At 37.6% G+C, this 19,748-nt stretch overlaps 1 protein-coding gene across 1 annotated transcript; it reads left to right on the top strand.

Moving 5' to 3' along the window:
* The first annotated feature begins 418 nt into the window (after positions 1-418).
* LOC110915674 (transcription repressor KAN1) lies at positions 419-7,201 on the top strand. The gene is made up of 6 exons (XM_022160405.2): positions 419-1,638; positions 2,104-2,180; positions 2,658-2,703; positions 2,807-2,978; positions 6,033-6,129; positions 6,677-7,201. The coding sequence occupies exons 1-6, from the start codon at positions 867-869 to the stop codon at positions 6,788-6,790; spliced, it is 1,278 nt and encodes a 425-aa protein (XP_022016097.1). The 5' UTR covers positions 419-866; the 3' UTR covers positions 6,791-7,201.
* The last annotated feature ends 12,547 nt before the right edge of the window (positions 7,202-19,748 follow it).

Genomic DNA, 19,748 nt, shown 5'->3' with positions numbered 1-19,748 from the left:
ACCGGACTCAGTTCTATAAAAATTTACGTCGAAACGCAAATTATCTTGAATTTTTATGCCACAGATATATAAAAATAAACATGTAAAACTCGACTGTAATTTTTTAAGAAATTAAAGATTTCAATGCTAAAATTTAAAGGATAAAAATAAACAAACATCTAAAAGAACAAATAAGAAAAAAAAGGCAACCAACCACGGTTTAGGGTAGCTGGTAATTGTATTATATATACAATATACATTAATTTGTAATTGTTGGCTATTTCTAGCATTTAGAATGTTCCTGGTAACTTTTATAAATAACACGAGTCAAATAAAATTATTCCATATTGAAATATTGTTCATCAACAGAATATAAAACAATTATGTTACCAAATATTATTTTCATATCTCTAAACCAGAAAATGTGTTCCTAAAAATTTCCTGTGTTCGTGTGTGAAACTTGTTTTCTCTAGTGTCATTTTCCAAGATACACTTTGGAGGAACACAACCAGACCCCCCTTCCTCCCCACACCCTCTTTCTGGAATTCCTTGTTTTACTTTTTTTCGTTTCCAGTTTCATATCTCTCTCTCTCTCTCTCTCTCTCTCTTATCTTCTGCCTTTTATATATTTAAAGAAATCTTTCATAGCTTTCTACCCTTCATTTTTTTACTTTTTCTTTTTGTGTTTGGTTTGGTGTCGGTGTTGGTGATTGTGTTGTTCTTCTAGCTTCCCTTTTGTTGATTTCCATGGTATCAATTTGATTGCATATCAAGATAGTGCAAAAAAAGCAATCTCACTTAGTGTGAGAGTGGGAGAAAGTGAGTTAAAAGAAGGGGTTTTGTGCGTGTTGATATCTCTAGTTTATCTAATAACACAAAGCAAGAAAATGCCCTTGGAAGGGATTTTCATAGAACCACCACCACCACCATCTTCATCCCCTTCAACTTCACTTCCTGATCTCTCTCTCAACATTAGCCTCCCAAATTCTTCTTCTTTATCCTCCTCGGTTCGGCCCGGTCATATCGATTCGCCTTCGAAATCCCACACCGCGCAACAACCGTCCTATACCTACCTCTCCCTCACAAACCCATCAACAAGTTTAGCCCAAAGAGATCAAGACAACCCACAAAATATGTTCCCACATCATCATCATCATCAAAACATTAACCAAAATCATATAAACCAAGGGGTTTCATTACTTGATGTTTCTGACTGTTTGAGGCCAATTAAAGGGATCCCAGTATATCACAACCATCAGTTTCCTTTTTTGCCTAATTTGGACCACTCATCTATGGACAAAGATCCAAAGATGTGTTTCTATCCATCATCTTCTACATCTACTTCACCTTATAACTTTGGTGCTAATTCCGGAACACACATGCCCTTTATGAACCATGGACTCAATGGTCCTGCTTCTCCAGGTTATCGTGTGCCTGGAACCTGTGGAACCATTGGTGGTGTATCAAGATTTAATGGTTACTACCAAAACTATGGAACCGGTGGGCCCACATCTCATGAAATCTCACATGGGTTGATGAGATCAAGGTTTCTACCAAAGCTTCCGGCTAAGAGGAGCATGAGGGCACCCAGGATGCGATGGACTAGCACCCTTCACTCGAGGTTCGTTCATGCGGTTGAGCTTCTTGGAGGACATGAAAGTAATAATATTCCCAACATTTCTTGATTTTGCTCCACAGATTCCTTTTCTTTAACCATATGTATATTTTAAATCAAACTCAAATTTTTCATTCATACTTGCCAAGTTACATCAAAACAAAAGGTAGACGGGCAACAAGCTGCGCCGCCACCCCTTTCTGAATTGCAAACCCTAATCTGCCAAAGACAAAATCCCGTCCCCCTGGTGCCGAGCAATTGTTGCGGATGACCTGTTGGACCCTAGTCAGGAATTGGATAGCTTCTGGCGCTAGGGAGCCAAATGTGTCAAAGGCAAAAGGGACAAAAACATGCTGGTTCTCTGCACAAGCTTTAGCGTGCTTGTCAACTTTCTTCGATTCTGCCTTTCTTGCTGCTTGTCCAGCTACAAACCCGTTTTCCCTTAAACCAACCCGTTTTCCATATGTATATATAAAGTTGTAATCTTTTTTTTTTTTTTTTTCTTTTAGGGGCTACACCAAAATCAGTTTTGGAGTTAATGGATGTTAAAGATCTTACACTTGCTCATGTCAAGAGTCATTTACAGGTATACCTAATGAAGTTACATCAAACAAAAACCGGTTTACTGTGGTTGACCTGTAGCTCTCTTTCTCTCTCTCCGATTACCCTCCGGCACAGTCGCCGATGTGTGGAGTTAATGCCTGAGTTAGAGGGCAGTATGAAGTCAGAGAAGAGTAGAGAGAGAGAGAGAGAGAGAGACTGATGATGATCAGAATGATAAGAGACAAAAGTAAGTCAAGATTATTGAATAATAATAATAATAATAATAATAAAACCTGCTAGGTAGCTCATGTTATTCAAACATCAGCCTCGTGATTAATGACAGAAGAAGAAGTCCAATCCAATCACTTGTGTTTTAACTCTCGAGCATTGAACAAAAAAACACACTTTCATTCATACAATTTTTTTTCTTTTTTCAGTAGGTTTTCTCCTTCAGTTTCTTCACTACTTTTGCTGTTTTTTTTGGATAATATTAATTTCAGTAATTTTTCATTTTTTGTAGATGTATAGAACTGTCAAAACAACTGACAAACCTGCAGCTTCCTCAGGTAGTTCTTATACTCAATTATTGTTAGTTGATTTAATTGAATGAACAAGAAATCAACTAGTTAACATCCCCATCTCACTCTTTGCTAATAATCTTGTTTGAAGGCCAATCTGATGGATCCGGAGAAGACGATATCTCAACCACAGGAAGCGGTGGGCTAAGGCGTTTCTCGGATCAAGGAGGATCATCTGCTGATCAGCAAGAATCCGATTACCCTAATTTCTCCGCTGCCGCAGCCACCACCACTGGCACAACCCTCTGGAGCAATTCTTCAAGGTATGATTTCTTGGGTACGTGTGTGTTTGTTTTACAACAGATGATCTAGTCATAAATAGATTTTGCACGACCTTTAACTTTTTGCATGATATCTTCTTGAAAATGGTAAAACCTTGTACCATTCCACCGGCCATTTCTGATGAGTAAAAGTGATATAATGTCAGCTTTATTATGCTTTTCGTTTTCTTTAGTTGTTTGCGTTTTTAGACGGAGAAGATTTCACCTGGGATTGAGACTTGGCTAGGCATGTAACGAACCCGGTTACCAACAAATGGGGCTTTTTTTGTTGTTGGTTTAACTTTTATCTGAACAAACGAATGGACACCAACACTTAAACTGATGGATTTTTCTTATTCATTAGTTAAGAAAATGAACATGTTCATGTTTGTTTATATCCGTTCGGTAATAGTTTTAATGAACGAGCCGTAAATGAATGAACATAAATAACAAAATATGAATACGTTCCTCTTGTTTTTAGTCAATTACGAGCTTCTTGGATCTAAAATTTGATTGGGTTGATGGGCCAATTAGTATTACTAATTAATAACAAATTAAAAGTATATATGGAAATGTAAACGAACATAAATAAACACAACAAAAAGAAATGAACATACTTACAGCAGGACCGGCCCTAAGAATTTGTGTACCCTGTTCGAGCTCGAAAAAATGTGCTCTTAGGCCTTAACGAAATTGGGTATTGAACTCACTAAAAGTCTAAACGTAATGCCAAAGAGGTTAATAACTAATCTAAACCATAATAATAGTTTTGTAAGGGAGCCTTTGTTGATATTTGTATGAGTGTACCCTATTAAAAAATATTTTACATATATATATCGAATTTTTTCATAAAAAAAAAACGTGCTCTCGAAATATCGGGCCCTGGCCGGTGATTCTCCCCGCCCACCCCCAGAGCCAGCCATGACTTACAGAAACGGACATGCGTTCATCTGCGTTCATTTAATTAACTAAATAAAACTTTTTGTTAGTTTTCGCTCTTTTATTAAACTAACAAACTTTATACTTTTGCGTGAACGGTTCACTAATACTTCAGTTCATTTACAGTTATACACTTCCACCTATATTCTGCTTTGAGGGAAGAACCATAAATTAAAGCTAATATACACGCAGAACTTTAATCTTTTCCTTTTTCTTTTTTATAAAAATAATTACTATAGCATAGCAGTACTAGTTAAATATTATTTCTTTTTAAACACATTATTATATTATAAAGGATTCCTTACTTTAAAAATATATATGTTTCATAATATGATCACGAGGAGATTTTCATATGTGACCTAAAAAGCCAGTATCTTGACTATGAATGTCTGCAGACCATCAGACATGAAAGTTGATGACGTTGATCATACCTTATTAGTCCCGAACGTACACCATATTTGACCTTCGTGTAAATATATATACACACATTGCAACGTATAACTCAACTATATTGATCTGCTGAAATATATAAAGAGCACTAAAAAACCAAAAGAAATATGTTTGGAGTGTGTGTTTTTTTTCTAGGTTGGTGTTTGTACTACATATATTATTATTATTGATTGACATGTCATAAACGTACTGTTTATGCAACAAATCAACAACCATCTTTTATATCGTCTTTGATTTTCTCCTTTTCCTTTTCCTTTTCATTTTTCAGTCTCTCTCTCTCTCTTTAAATTTGCTTTAAACGAAATTGTAGCTTTCTTTATCACCATATGACAGTCTCATTATGATTAATATTTGGAGCTTAAATTAAGTAGGTATGTGCAGTGAAAATATGAGATATATAGAATTCTAAATGGTTCAAAATGTGAAACGCGACGGACTAATTGATTACGGATTTATGTAATTCAAGTATACTGTTGTGTTTATGTTCATCAATTTGATTCACGAAGAATGGCGGACATACGTTAGGTGATCCATTAAATATCATTTAAACTGCAAAGTGAGGATGCTAAGTAAGTATTCTATCAAAAGCTGCCTTTGCTATTGCACTCTCACACAGCTTAGTTATAGATATATTTTCAACTCCTATAATTACTAAAGCTATTTGTTAGTTTGTAATTTTATGATCAAGTAAGATAAATTGTAAATTACCATTGTTATTTGACTGTGAAATGAATGATTGATTGATGAAATTGTGCCATTAACATGATCTATAATTATCAATAATATAGATTGATATTATGACAGTAGAAGGAATATGTTACTAAAATACACTCTATATAGAAGAATTTAGATTTTGGCTTAGTAAATAGTAAGTATAAAATTATTTTTTTTTTCTTCTAAACACCGTGTTAGTAAACTTTTATATAGTAACAAAACATCTGGATCTTATCATAAATCGGAGTAGTTTTCTTTTAATGTCAAACTCACACACGCATTTTACAAATATCTTTGTCCTAATATAGAACTTGAACCTTAACACACTAGGATGTCACCAGGTCAACGAATCGTAAGTACGTCTTCATCCTATCTTGAATTTCAGATATGTTCTATTCCGATTCTAGCTAGTTTCCCGAGTGAACTACCAAATATGCATAAATAGTTTACTTTAACTTTCAAATTTTACCACACCAAGCATGTTGTTTATTGAATCTTTTAGAAAATGTGATCTAGTCTTATGATCCTCACATCCAAGTCACCATCTTTTTTTATATTTTAATTTAGTTGATGCTATATATATGTTTTTAACATTGCCAAATTCACTTAAGTTATATGCATGTGTGTGTATATATTCTTCAGAAAATCCAGTTTTCTGTTTAGAAATTCTAATTACACATTTCTTTTCTAGGAACATCGTATCTAAGAGTATTAGTGTATTGTATATGTGATTTTAATATTCAATGATGGAATCTATCTCTTTCACATAGACTACATCTTGCAGTAATTGACATTGTAGGTATATGCATATATATTTGCTACATTCATAATAATAACCATACATATCAAATCTCTCCCTTAACTATGAACTTAATGTAAACCCTTAATATGTCCATTTTGTTTATCTGAGTGATAATTTGGTGTAAAACTGATATTGACCACTTATTATTTCAGCAATAGAGAGGGATGGCTACACACAAACAGTGAAATGAATGATCTTGGACCCTCATCTACCTCGATTCGACAACAGAATGGCAGTCATCTAGTCGAGGTATTCTTCTTTGAAAAAATATTGGGTTGGCTTAATGTTTACTAAATGCACATCCTATTTTTTTTACTGATTTAGAAAAAAAAAAAAAAAAAACAATACGCTCCGTATAAGAGTAGCACATATATGTGGCCCGTATAAGATGTAGTATACAATATATACATACAGCCGTATATGTAAATGTTCGCCTTTTATATGGCACGTATAACAACTAACTTGACAAGGGGGTACATAACTATTTTAACGACCCAATATTTCTGATAACATGAGTAAGATCATGGTCCAATCATAGTAAGATAATTGATCTACTTGGTCGAGTTCAAAGGGTCATGCATAGTAATGTTATGACCCCGAGATCTATGGACTTAGTTTTTAAAAGGCTTAGTTTTGCTATTCAAAAAGGGGTAGCGGCGCAGCTTGTAGCCCGTTTACCAATTATCTCGATGTAAATTATCATTTATATTTTTTCTTTTTCATTTATATATAACCGTTCATATGTAATTGTCCATTCCACTAGGTAACTCAATCTTCATAACGTAAATCTTTTCAGGTATGTGATCCTTCAAGATCAAGTAGCTGCATTGGATTAAGTTCAGACCACAAAAACCCGAGCTTAGAGTTCACCTTGGGCAGACCCGATTGGCTTCAAAAAGAACGTGACTGATCGATCTTTCTTTTTTTTTTTCTCTACTTTTTTTTTGCATTTTGAATTACTGCTTCAGTTTGTCCTCGTAATGGACCATAGGAGCCTGAATTTTATGCAACCGACGAACAAGATGAAGAAAACGTAGAAGAAGGTTTAAGAAGCTATGTTTCTCTACATACAATTCTTGTCTACTAGTCTCCCATCATATAGCAGCCCTTCTTCTTTGTTTTCTTCTCTCTTGATTTATTTAATTTTGTAGTATTCATTTGTTTTTGTCCTTTATTTTCGGTTGGGTCCTTCATGTCTATTTTGTCCAAGGTAGGACACCACGGATATGATTGGGGAAGATGAAGTATATCATATGTTGCGACTGAATATTTACCAAATTAAAGGTTATATAACTTTCAGGAAACACCAATTACCATCAAATCAAGTTAAACAACATGCTTTGCCATTGCACTTTAACTACCAATTTGTAGATGCATTATGTTTGTTCAAAAGACTATTGTCACATATTTAATGTCAGGTTTCTATACATCAGTAAGTAAAGAATTTAATTAAGGGTCTACATATTCACATACCCAAGGGCCTATTTTCACACCTTTAAGATGCCTAGTGCAGGCCTGGACGGGGCGTCTAGGATTCAAGTCTCCGACCAGTTGTAAAACCTCATACTATGTCAAAGCAATCACTTCATACTCCACGTACAGGGCTAGAAGCCCCGTCTTAAAGAAAATGAGAAAACAAAAAAAAATATATATATACGCCGCGTACAGGGCAAGATTAGGTGTCTAGTGTGGTCCAAATGACCATTATAGCCCTGTGTTGCCCTTAGTCTAGCCCTAACTCAGGGGTATAATAGTCTTTTACAAATCTAGTATTCTTTTTTTAAGTTATGTAATGTATATATGTGTGGGCCCTCGGGGGACAAAAGTGAAATTGCACTAATTTTAACGTTATTTTACTAATATCATGAAAATAATATTAAAAACGGTGGACGGTTAATTATGAATCATGTGGTAGCGTTCATAGGCGAAAGACAAAAGGGTACATGCACTAATCGACCGTTGTCTCGATTGTTGAGTGTTATGTGCCTTATGTCCAAGGCTTATGCAAAACTACTATCGAGTCGGGGGTCTCACTGGAAGCAGCTTCTCTATTCCTATGGGGTAGAGGTAAGGTTGTCTACATCTTACCCACCTCAGACCCTACCTTAGCTTTGTTATTAGTGGGATTTACAAAGTATGATGATGATGATGATGATAATGATGACGACGACGACGACGACGATGATGATGATGATGACGATGACGACGACGATGATGATGATGATGTAATGTCTTTTTTAATATTAATGTTTTTATTTTATAACTTGTTAAATGTTAAAAAACATGTTAAATTTTAAAAATAAATAAATAAATAAATAAATAAATAAAAATGGGGGGAGGCCCATCGTCCATCCTCCTTGGTCGTCCATCCTCCTTGGTCCATCCTTGGAGGAGCATCCTCCTTGGATGTTGACGTACCGATGACATGGAGGGGCATCCTCCAAGGACTTGCCTCCTCCACACCCTGTAGTCTTAAGAAGTTTCAATACTTAACAAAAGCTCCAACTTGTAAATAGTAAACATTAGTACATAAATGCTTTTTAGACGCGGGGTTAAGGTTTTTTTAACGTGGGTTAGTGAATTCATCGCACCTAAAGAATTCAAAAGATAGAAATTGAAGGTTAAAACAAAATAAGGTTTGATCCTTGAATATGTTGATTTGTGTATTTGTTGGGTTAATCTTGATGGTTCGGGTCACGGGTCAAACGGGTACGGGTCAACCCATGGAGTATGTCGAAGGGTAAGGAGTAGAAAGGGTCTAAAATTGACCAAGCTTGTTGGAGAAAAGGCTGGGAAAGTGGACCTTAAAGTAGTTCTAAAATCAATGGAATGTGGTTTTTTTATACATGTGTTTGTTTGGTTTTCTTTTAAATCGTAGTAGTAAAAATATTGTTTTGTACTCTCTTCTCGATAATAATAGTTGAAGCATTTGAAAGTTGCAAATTCTCTTCTTCATTTTGTTTGTGAGTGTTTAATCTTTGGCCTAAACAAACAGTATTGAGGAACCACATCTAAATATATCTCCACAATCCGCATTCAAGATTTGGTTTCTTCGTCTTTCTCTCCAAAGCCCTAACTAGCCCCAAAATTTTCAAAAGCTAATTCTAAGATCAAGATTTGGTGCCTTTGCACTTCGATAGTCGACGGTTTGGAATTTCAGTAAACGATCTCCTATTGGACGTCGTCAGCAATCATCGTTCTTCCTACACGAAGCTTTTTACAGGTATGTTACAATTAACGACGAGTAAGTATCATCTTTAAAGATCTGGTTGTTGCGCTTATCTTATAAGTAATTTAAAGTCTCATTTTCAAGATATGGTTGTAAATCAAAAAGGGATTTGAATACAAGGTTGTGACACTCCGGGTTTTCCCGAGCAACCTTATTGTATAATATTGTTATATATAAGTTATTAAATGAAAATATGTGATTTTATGATTCTGCTATGTGTATTATATGTAGACTATATGTGCTAAATACATGAACCGAAACCACAAGGTTCCGATGCGAGGCCACCTGGTCTCGACTCAGGATCTGTTGAACCGAAACAGCTGGGCTACACACTCACTGGATCTGGCCCAAAACTCTCATCAAGCCCACTCGAGACCCTTAGGGTGCACCATTTTGGAAGGATATAAAACCCTTATCCAAGCCGACATTCCACTATTTTGGGCATTCAATCATCAGCACAAATCCCCAAATACATTCCCTTCTCCCTCTCCTACCCTCTCTCTCTCTAAGAAACCCTAAAAACACTCACACCTCCTATCTTCTCGGAAGCAAGAAACGACCATCTTTCTAGGCATTTCAGCGACATCATCCTTAGCAGTAGGAGCAACTAGTAGTGGTTAATAATCAAGAACTCCATTTCCACACTTTCTTTAATTCCACTCAATAGATCCGGTTAGTGTTTCATGACTACTTGATGCTTATGTATGATGAGGTGTTTACTTGTTTGATTGTTAGCTATACCTATCCTTTATGTTGATATGCAAATCGTGTGGGGGCTTAAGGACTGATCAATGAAGCTGATTTGTGATAAATAGAGAAGGACAAATATGGTTAGATGATGGTATGTGTAATAGTCATGATATATAGGTTATGTGTATGCATGTTCCTATTTCCGTGAGAATGTATGTTATGTGTTGATGAACATATGATTCTTGTTAAATGATTCTTGACCTGTTTCGAGTGATGGTTTATCCTAATGTTATGGTAATAAGGTGGTGTCTAGTCATACATGTTAGTATGTTCCGATGAAACAAGGTTAGGAGATATTTTGTTAGATCTGTTTTAGAATAAAGGATGAAAACCTTGATGAACTGCTTGAATGTTCTAAAGATATTTGAAATAATATGCCTTTGATCTGGATTGTCAGTGCATGGTACATGAAAACATGTTTGCGAGTCGAGACCATCGTTTGACAACTCGAAACAACACAAGACGCTTCAAGAGTCGAGAACAGTGGTTTCGACTCGAGACCACCCATCAGTGGCTTCATCAGTGGTTGAGATTCGAGAACAGTGGTTTCGACTCGAGACCACCCATCAGTGGCTTCATCAGTGGTTGAGAGTCGAGAACAGTGGTTGTGAGTCAAGATCAGTGGTTTCGACTCGAGACCACCCATCAGTGGCTTCATCAGCGGTTTCGACTCGAGACCAGTAGTTTCGACTGGACTGATCAATTTAGTTATTGGGTCGCACTATGTGATGTCATGTTTTGGACTGTGTGTTACTATTATTGTTTAACTATTCGTATGTTAGGACAGGCCCAAGAACGTAAAGGGTGCTAGTATAACATGCATGCTATGTGTTAGATATGTGTAGGTTATACGTGAATTAGTTGTACCTAAACCTGACCTATACTGGTAACCATAATAGGACGTGGTTGACTAGCATACCTGACCAAGTAAACTGTCTGCCGAGCAAACCAAGGTGAGTTCACAACTTTTACTAAAAGCATGTGTTCCCGGTTGTTAGGAAACGGAACTGAAACCAACGCTATATCCTTATGTAGGATACAAACAACGATATCTCCTTTGGAGGGATACAATCTACTTTTCTCCCCTTGTGAGGGACGCTCAGTTAATTACTCTTTATATTAAATGCAACAAGCGGACTAAACGAAACTCTATCACGGAAGTCCCTACTTACTATACCGATTAGTCGCCTGGCCTGGCGAACAGTTTATTAGTTGATAGCGCTATTAGGTCTCACCTGTCACACCCCGACCACGTAAAACATCAAATCCGGGCGGAAACGTCGGGGAGTGTTGTAACAGAATTATTGTTTCACAACCATGGCATTAAAAGTTATGTTTTTATTAATCAAACAAGAGAGTTACATTGTCTTAAATAAAGAGAAACAAGAGTACATAACAAAATTTAACTAGTTCTAGCTTCATTTTTAAGTCACTAAGGTACAGGTCCGCCCTAGTGTGTCACGATCATCCTATGCATTAGCTCCTGAAACACATGTGAAAATAGGTACGTCAGCATAAAAATGCCTGTGAGATACATAGGTTTTGTGAAAATAGGATTCATGACTTAAGCTTAAAGAAATGTTTAATAAAAATTAGTCATGAATCTTGTTAAGTGTTTTCTTTTGTAAATCATTTGAAAAGCGATAAAAATCAAATGCTATGTATAAATAAAAGAATAATGTATGGTTATATGAATAACCAAGTAAAATGAGTTTGTATATATCAAGTTATTTGTAAAACGATGTCTTGTGATAAATATGTTATTTGTGAAAAATGTTATATGTCTAAATTGAAATGATTCAAATAACGCTACGATATGTAATACCACACAAGCACTTATATATAGGAAGTACCAGTGGCGTATCCACCATGCTTGTATTATATTACACATGCATCGTTACTTAAATCACTTAAACAAACCACTAATGTATAAAGTTCATGTTTAAACCAATTGTCAAATGTTCCTGTATAAACCATGTCAAATGTTAAAAGTCAAAATGTAATCATGTAGTATGTAACAAATGTTATGTATGGTAAGTAAAATGTGATTACCTAAACCAAATGTAAAAATGTACAAAACAAAGTATTTTGAATATATCATAAAGTCGTGTTTTGCAAAATAAAATACATGTCTTACTGATACAAACACTTTTGCGGTAAGTTAAACGCATACATTCAAGCCTTGAGACAGTAGGATAACCTTAGAGTAAAGGTTATCAAAAATGTTTTCGGATTCAGACATTCCTTACATCCAAACAAACCTAGGATGTCAGGAACGGGATTTGTCAAGTCCTATGGTACCACTACTTACTACCGAGCGGCGTAGCTAATGTTAATGAATGTATTTTAGTCCTGTTGTACAAACCAAATGTCATACCAAATGTAAACATGTTATGAGAAAACAATGTACTAAGTATGCTAAGTTAACATACAAAGCAGAAAAGTCTTGTAAATCAATGTGCTAGCATGCTCAGTAAACATACATAGCAGAAATGTAATATAAAACAATGTGCTAGCATGTCAAGTAAACATACATAGCAAAAGGAAATGTAATGTAAAACAATGTGCTAGCATGTCAAGTAAACATACATAGCAAAACATAATGAAATCATGTACTATAAGTGTACTAGTGAACATAACAGGTATATGATATGAAAACATGGAAAACACGAAAGTAACAAGTAGGCACATGTGTTTCACCCCAAAACGTTTAAAAACAGTAAAAGAGGGGACTATGTACTCACTTGAGATTGCTTAGAAGTCCTAGGATAACCACCAAGCAAAGCTAGAGGATCGCGGAATCAAACAGCACCTAATATAGGTAACTACGTTAATTTAACGGACCTAATCAGAGGGTCGGGTAGCATGAGGGTTTGTAAACCAAATGAGTGTAAGAACTCATGCAATATGGTTTAACAAAGCCTACATACTAAAACGAAACTTATCCTAAGTGCTTTTGACCCATTACGACCCGTTTAGGTAGCTTATGCTTACTTTAACGCGTCGTTTGCGTAAAACGCGTTCGGACCGCCTAACTAGTCCTAAGACAAGTAAAATATGCCTTAACATGTTTAATATTGTTGCCAAATCAGTTTAGATGTCCAAAGTTATGTCACATATGCTTAAAATGAATTTTGGTGCAAAAAGGGCGTTTTGGTCATTTACCTAAGGCATATAAACTACCTATCATACAACTACTTAAACGAAGTAACCATAAGGTATAACCTCAGAAGGTCATTCCCTATACAACTATGGTCACCTAATGAGTTTGGTCGGATCCTAATGATCGACTAAATGGGTCGGGTTCGAAAGTATAAGCGATTGTTTAGTTTGCTTACCTTACGACCCTATATAAGCACAAATCTAAAAGTGACGCGTTAAACATGTAAAAAAGTGTTTAACAATGTTAGAAAACAGGTTTGGTATCAAAACAAACGGTTTTGATACCTGAAAGTAGTTTGGTTACAAAATACGCAAGAATACGCATTTTGGTCGAAACTACGACTCGTCACTAAGCCTAGATAACGTGGTAATCAGTAGGTATAGTCACTAGGGACTATAACCATCGTGATTACGTTCACGTTATGAAGTTCAAACGAACTTCGCGTTGACCATAAGCTGGTCAATGCAGAAAGTCAAACGTAGTTTGAATTTTAAGCTAAAAAGACGCACAAAAAGAATGAAGGAATACTTACAAAAGGTCCAAGAACGGAAGTTTGACCCGATTATTCTCAGATATGAAGTGAAAGCACTTCAACTTAGAGAAATATCAGATCAAAGGTGTGAGTTTTGAGCAAATGGGTGGGGGTATTTATAGGATTTCTAGGACCGTTAGGATCGTTCCTCGATTCCTGAGCTTAAATCTCATCCGTACACCTCATGTCCATTGATTTGAATACCATGGGCACCTCCAAAAGAGCCCATAGAATCATAAAAACCATGTGCAAAGGTGTGGTATAGCTGGAACAAGCTGGAAACAACTTTTCTGTCTAGATAAGGTGCTGGCATCGCGCGACGGCAGAACCAGGTGGTGGTGGCGTAGCGCCACCATGTGCCAGGTCCAGAAACTTTCGAAATTTGACAGTTTTGCTCCCTACACATGTTTAAGGCCTATTTTGATGCGTTTAATCCCCGTTAACCCATTTTCAAGGCTCAATAATGAAGGTTAAGTATAGGGAACATGAAACATACTCAAAAATATGCCGGATGTCGGTTCGTTTAGTCGTACGATCGCGATATTCGCTTAATTACGACGAAATGCGCATGAACGCGAAAAACGATCCAAATGACGCGATGAATGGATTTTTCTTGTGCCAAACAGTAAAAAAAAATATTTTAATGCTTACATAAATTTTTGGATGTCCGGATGTATTCAGAACGTAAGTTATGCGCGAAAATGCAAACTTATGCACTTTTTGACGCTTTTAGTCCCTAAATGACCAAAAAGTTTATTTTAGCACACCGAACCCCTCATACCCTATTTCTAAGCTATGTAAAGGATATTTAGGGTATGTTTAACTTATGTTCATGTTCCGAAATGTTCGTTACAATACAAATCATCATACTTTCGCCGTTTGTCGAATTTAGTCCCTGTAAGCGAATAAACTTGATTTTTGCCATACCAAAGCCTTCAAAACTTATTTCTAAGTTATGTAAAGGTTATTTAAGGTATGTTAAGCATAAATTGATGTTCCGGAGTATTTGTCGCGTTAAACTGATTACGTTTTCGCATCAGTTTGCGTATAACTCTCCAGAAAGCGATATAGAGTTTGAAATTGGATAAAACCCAAAACATGAAAAATGTCAAACATAAACAAACCAATATAGGGATCAAATAACTTTATTTCATTGATAACTGAACTGTTTACAATGATTACAACCACAAATGTCACAGTCTCCCCTACTTGTGGAAATTTCGTCCCGAAATTTATTTAGAGGAAATTCGTGAGAATAGATGCGGATACTTCGCTTTCATTTGATCTTCACGTTCCCAAGTGAACTCAGGTCCACGTTTAGATTCCCAGCGAAATTTAACCAAAGGAATGCGCTTGCGTTTAAGCCATTTGACTATACGGTCCATGATTTCCACAGGTTTCTCAACAAAATGCATCGTGTTATCAACACGAATTTCGTCAAGTGGTATGTGGAGGTTCTCATAAGCTAAACACTTCTTGAGATTGGACACATGGAAGGTTGGATGAACATTTCCAAGTTTAGAAGGTAGCTCAACTCTGGAGGCTACCTTACCGATTCTATCGACGATCTTGAATGGTCCAATGTATTTAGGTGCAAGTTTTCCTGTCTTTCCAAATCTGATCACATCTTTCCAAGGTGAGACCTTAAGTAATACTCGATCGCCGACTTGAAATTCCAAGGGCTTGCGTCATCGGTCCGCGTAACTCTTTTGACGGCTTCGAGCTGTCTGAAGGTTATCATGAACTTTCTTAACCTTATCAGTTGTCTCTAGAATGAGGTCAGGTCCAGTAAGCTGAGCCTCACCGATCTCATTCCAGCAGACTGGTGAATGACATTTTCGACCATAGAGAGCCTCGAAAGGAGCCATGTTGATGCTGGAGTGATAACTGTTGTTGTAGGAGAATTCAATCAATGGAAGATGTGAATCCCAACTACCACCAAAATCAATCACACAAGCTCTAAGCATATCCTCCAAAGTCTGGATTGTTCTTTCAGATTGGCCATCAGATTGCGGATGATAAGCAGTGCTCAAACTAAGTTGGGTCCCCATAGCAGATTGCATGGTTCTCCAAAAACGAGAAGAGAAGCTAGCATCTCTTTCAGACATAATGTTCCAAGGAACACCATGTCGAGATACAATTTCATCCACATAGATTTTAGCAAGCTTTTCAACAGATAGATCCTCACGGAATGGCAGGAAATGCGCTGATTTTGTAAGACGATCAACAACTACCCAAATGGCATCATGACCTTTCTTTGTGCGCGGAAGTTTACTAATGAGATCCATAGCAATGTTTTCCCATTTCCAAACTAGAATCTCTGGTTGCTCCAATAAACCAGAAGGATGTTGGTGTTCAGCCTTAACCTCAAGACAAGTAAGGCATTTGGAAACGTACAAGGCAATGTCTTTCTTCATACCAGGCCACCAATACTGAGTACGAAGGTCCGTATACATCTTGTCTGAGCCAGGATGAATAGAATAACGAGACTTATGGGCTTCATCCACGAGCAAGGTGCGAAGATCATCTTGGCTTGGGACCCACAGACGGTTCATGAAATAATAGTATCCATTGTCCTTTATTACAAGATCAGGCTTAATGTGATAGGGTAATTCCTTACCCATCAAGTGTTGTGAAACACAAGCATGTTGGGCCTGAGAAATGCGTGTTTGGATATCAGATTTAGCTTGAATATCATATTGAACACGAAGACAATGAAGCTTCGTACGTTCCTTACGACTCAATGCGTCAGCCACAACATTCGCCTTACCAGGATGGTAGAGAATTTCGCAATCATAGTCGTTTAGAAGTTCAACCCAACGTCGTTGCCTCATGTTGAGTTCTTTCTGATTAAAGATTTGCTGAAGACTCTTGTGGTCAGTGAAAACCACACATTTTGTATCGTACAAATAATGTCTCCAGATCTTGAGAGCGAATATAACTGCACCTAACTCAAGATCATGAGTGGTGTAGTTGTTCTCATGTATCTTTAACTGTCTCGATGCATATGCTATAAATTTATTCCTTTGCATTAGAACACAGCCAAGACCCAAGTTCGATGCATCACAATACACGATGAAATCATCATTGCCCTCAGGCAAAAATAGGATAGGCGCATGACAAAGCTTCTGTTTCAAGGTCTGAAACGCTTCTTCTTGTTTAGAACCCCATTCAAAGGGTTTATTCTTCTGAGTTAGACCAGCTAGAGGAACTGCAATCTTCGAGAAGTTTTCAATGAAGCGGCGGTAATATCCCGCGAGACCAAGAAAAGAACGAACCTCAGTAGGAGTAGTAGGTGTATCCCAATCCTTAATCACACTGATCTTGGAGGGATCTACATGAATACCTTGTTCGTTGACGATATGCCCAAAAAATTGAACTTCCTTAAGCCAAAATTCGCACTTGGAGAATTTGGCGAAAAGTTGTTCTTTCTTCAGGAGTTCCAGAGTAAGACGAAGATGTTGCTCGTGATCAGCTTGCGTCTTGGAATAAATCAAGATGTCATCAATGACAACGATGATGAACTTATCTAAATAAGGCTTGCAGACCCTATTCATCAAGTCCATGAAAACAGCAGGAGCATTAGTCAAACCGAATGGCATAACTGTGAACTCATAATGCCCATAACGAGTGCGGAAAGCAGTCTTGGGAATATCTTCTTCATGCACACGAAGTTGATGATACCCAGAACGTAGATCAATCTTTGAAAAATAAGAAGCACCCTGTAACTGATCAAAGAGATCATCAATGCGAGGTAGGGGATATCGATTATTGATGGTAAGCTTGTTAAGCTCACGGTAATCGATGCACATTCTGAAAGATCCATCCTTCTTCTTGACAAAAAGAATGGGAGCACCCCAAGGTGAAAAGCTAGGACTGATAAAACCTTTGTCAGAAAGTTCCTGAAGCTGCTTAGACAACTCTTGCATCTCAGACGGTGCAAGACGATATGGAGATATGGCAATGGATTTGCACCAGGTACGAGATCAATAGGGAACTCGACTTGGCGTGTTGGGGGTAATCCAGGTAACTCTTCAGGAAACAACTCAGGATAATCCCGAACAACAGGGATATCTTGAATAGACTTACATTTACCTTTGTCTTCTATGACATGTGCTAAGAAGGCCACATAGTTCTTTTGCAAATACCTCTGAGCTTGAAAACAAGACATGAGCTTGAGACTACTAGCAGGCTTCTCACCACGAAGCTGTAGGACCTCACCTGCCGAGAGCGGAACACGAACAATCTTCTCAAGACAAACTACCTCTGCGTGATGCTTGGCTAACCAATCCATACCCACAATAATGTCAAAACTCCCAATTGCATTGGCGTGAGGTCAATAGGAAAAAGATGGTCGTTAAGGTTCAACTTGCAGTTGCGAAGAACATAATCAAGAACAACGGGTTCAACACTAGCAACTTCTACTGTCAAAGGCTTACCTAGTTTCGTTCTAGACACGTGAAGCAATGGCTCAAAAGATAACGACACAAAACTCTTATCGGCACCTGAATCAAAAAGAACAGATGTAGGCTGATTATTAACAAAGAACGTACCGTTGACCACTTCATTGTCTGCTTGCGCCTCTTGTGCATTCATGTTAAAGACTCGACCTCGAGCCTGAGCTGGATTTGCATGAGCGAGTCTTGGACACTAGTTACGGTAGTGGGTCAGATCCCCACAGTTATAGCAAGAACCAGGTGGGTTGTGAGGTCGTGCAACTTGAGCCTGTTGGTGAGCAGGAGGCTGAGCAACTCGTTGAGTCGGGTTCTGAACTGCCCGATTCTGATTAGCAGGAAGACGACATGTGGCAGCAAGATGACCAGATCTTCCATAGTTAGTGCAATGATGACACTGGAGGTGCGGCTGATGATGACCGTTACATCTGTTGCACAGAGGTGCATTGCCAAGGTATGGTTTCTTGACAAGTGGTTGCGCAGGCTGATTTGGTGCAGCTTGATTTGCCTGTGCAGTAACGGCGAAATTTTGGGAAGCCTTACGCTTCCTAGAACCCTTCGAGGAACCAGATTCCTTACCCTTTTTGCGTTCACTTTTATCAGACGCCTGTTTCTTACCCTTGTCACTCCTTTTATGCAACTTACCCTTTCTAACCTGCGACTCAGTCAATATCGCTGCTAACTCTATCGCCTGACGGACTGTGGTAGGGTTACTACCAGTAACGATGTCTTGTACGGAGTCAGGTAAGCCATCAATATACCTCTCGATAGCCTTCTCGAGTGGGGTAACCATGGTAGGGCAAAGTAAACTCAACTCCTCATACCTATCTGTGTAAGCCCGGTGCTCACCACTATCTTGTTTCAAGTCATCAAATTCTCTTTCCAAAGCTCTCAGTTCATGACGAGGACAAAACTCCCTCATCATAAGAGTCCTAAGTTCAGCCCATTTTGTGCTAGAGCAACTTCAGCACCATGATCTCTCATAACCCCGTTCCACCTTGTAAGAGCCCTCTTCTGAAACACGCTTGATGCAAACTCGACTTTTCGATTTTCAGGACATTGAATGTGTCGGAATATACTCTCAATGCTCTCGAACCATTGAAGGAGCCCAGTTGCCCCTTCAGAACCACTAAACTTGAGTGGTTTAGCCGAATTAAAACTCTTGAAGTTGCATGGAGCGTTTTGGTTGTTGTTGGCCTGGTTCACCTGAGCAATAATGTTTGGGAGTACTGCAGCCATATGCTGCACCATGATATCTGCCATTTCGGCATTAGATAGCGGATTTTCGCGTCGAGGAGGCATTCTAAAAGAGGAAACATGAGAGGAAACGAATGTGATGAAACAATAACAACAAAGGTAAGATGGTGGTCATTCGTTTGTTACCACAAAGCAAACAAATGACACACAGTGACTAATCAAAGTAATTGGGTCAAAAATAATGTATCGCGAAGACATGCTCGCCTATAAGTGAACACTCACCCCAAGAGTTCCCAGGTAAGAGTGACTGGTCCGATTATGTGGATTTGTACGAACACTCTAGCCTTAGACAAAAAACCCAGGGTATAGGCATTCACTCTTCTAGTTTGCACCTGTTCACACTATTTAGAACCCAAAACTTTGACGAGATTTTGAAAACTTGGAAGGCACAATGCCAAAAGAATCATTCAAAAATGGATGATAAATTTTCAAAATCATTTTAAAAATCAAAAGGGTTCAAAACCATATAATAAATCATTTAAA

This window comes from Helianthus annuus, chromosome 16 (assembly GCF_002127325.2).
Source record: "Helianthus annuus cultivar XRQ/B chromosome 16, HanXRQr2.0-SUNRISE, whole genome shotgun sequence".
NCBI classification, from domain to species: Eukaryota; Viridiplantae; Streptophyta; class Magnoliopsida; order Asterales; family Asteraceae; genus Helianthus; species Helianthus annuus.
Note: the sequence above shows the minus strand (reverse complement) of the source record. Positions and strands in the feature narration are given on the sequence as shown.

Bases quoted from the DNA above. Each gene is read 5' to 3' on its own strand.
- LOC110915674 (XM_022160405.2), top strand. From the start codon at position 867: ATGCCCTTGGAAGGGATTTTCATAGAACCACCACCACCACCATCTTCA. The intron at 2,181-2,657 runs GTATACCTAATG...CATTTTTTGTAG, and splicing joins ATGTCAAGAGTCATTTACAG to ATGTATAGAACTGTCAAAAC. The intron at 6,130-6,676 runs GTATTCTTCTTT...AAATCTTTTCAG, and splicing joins ATGGCAGTCATCTAGTCGAG to GTATGTGATCCTTCAAGATC.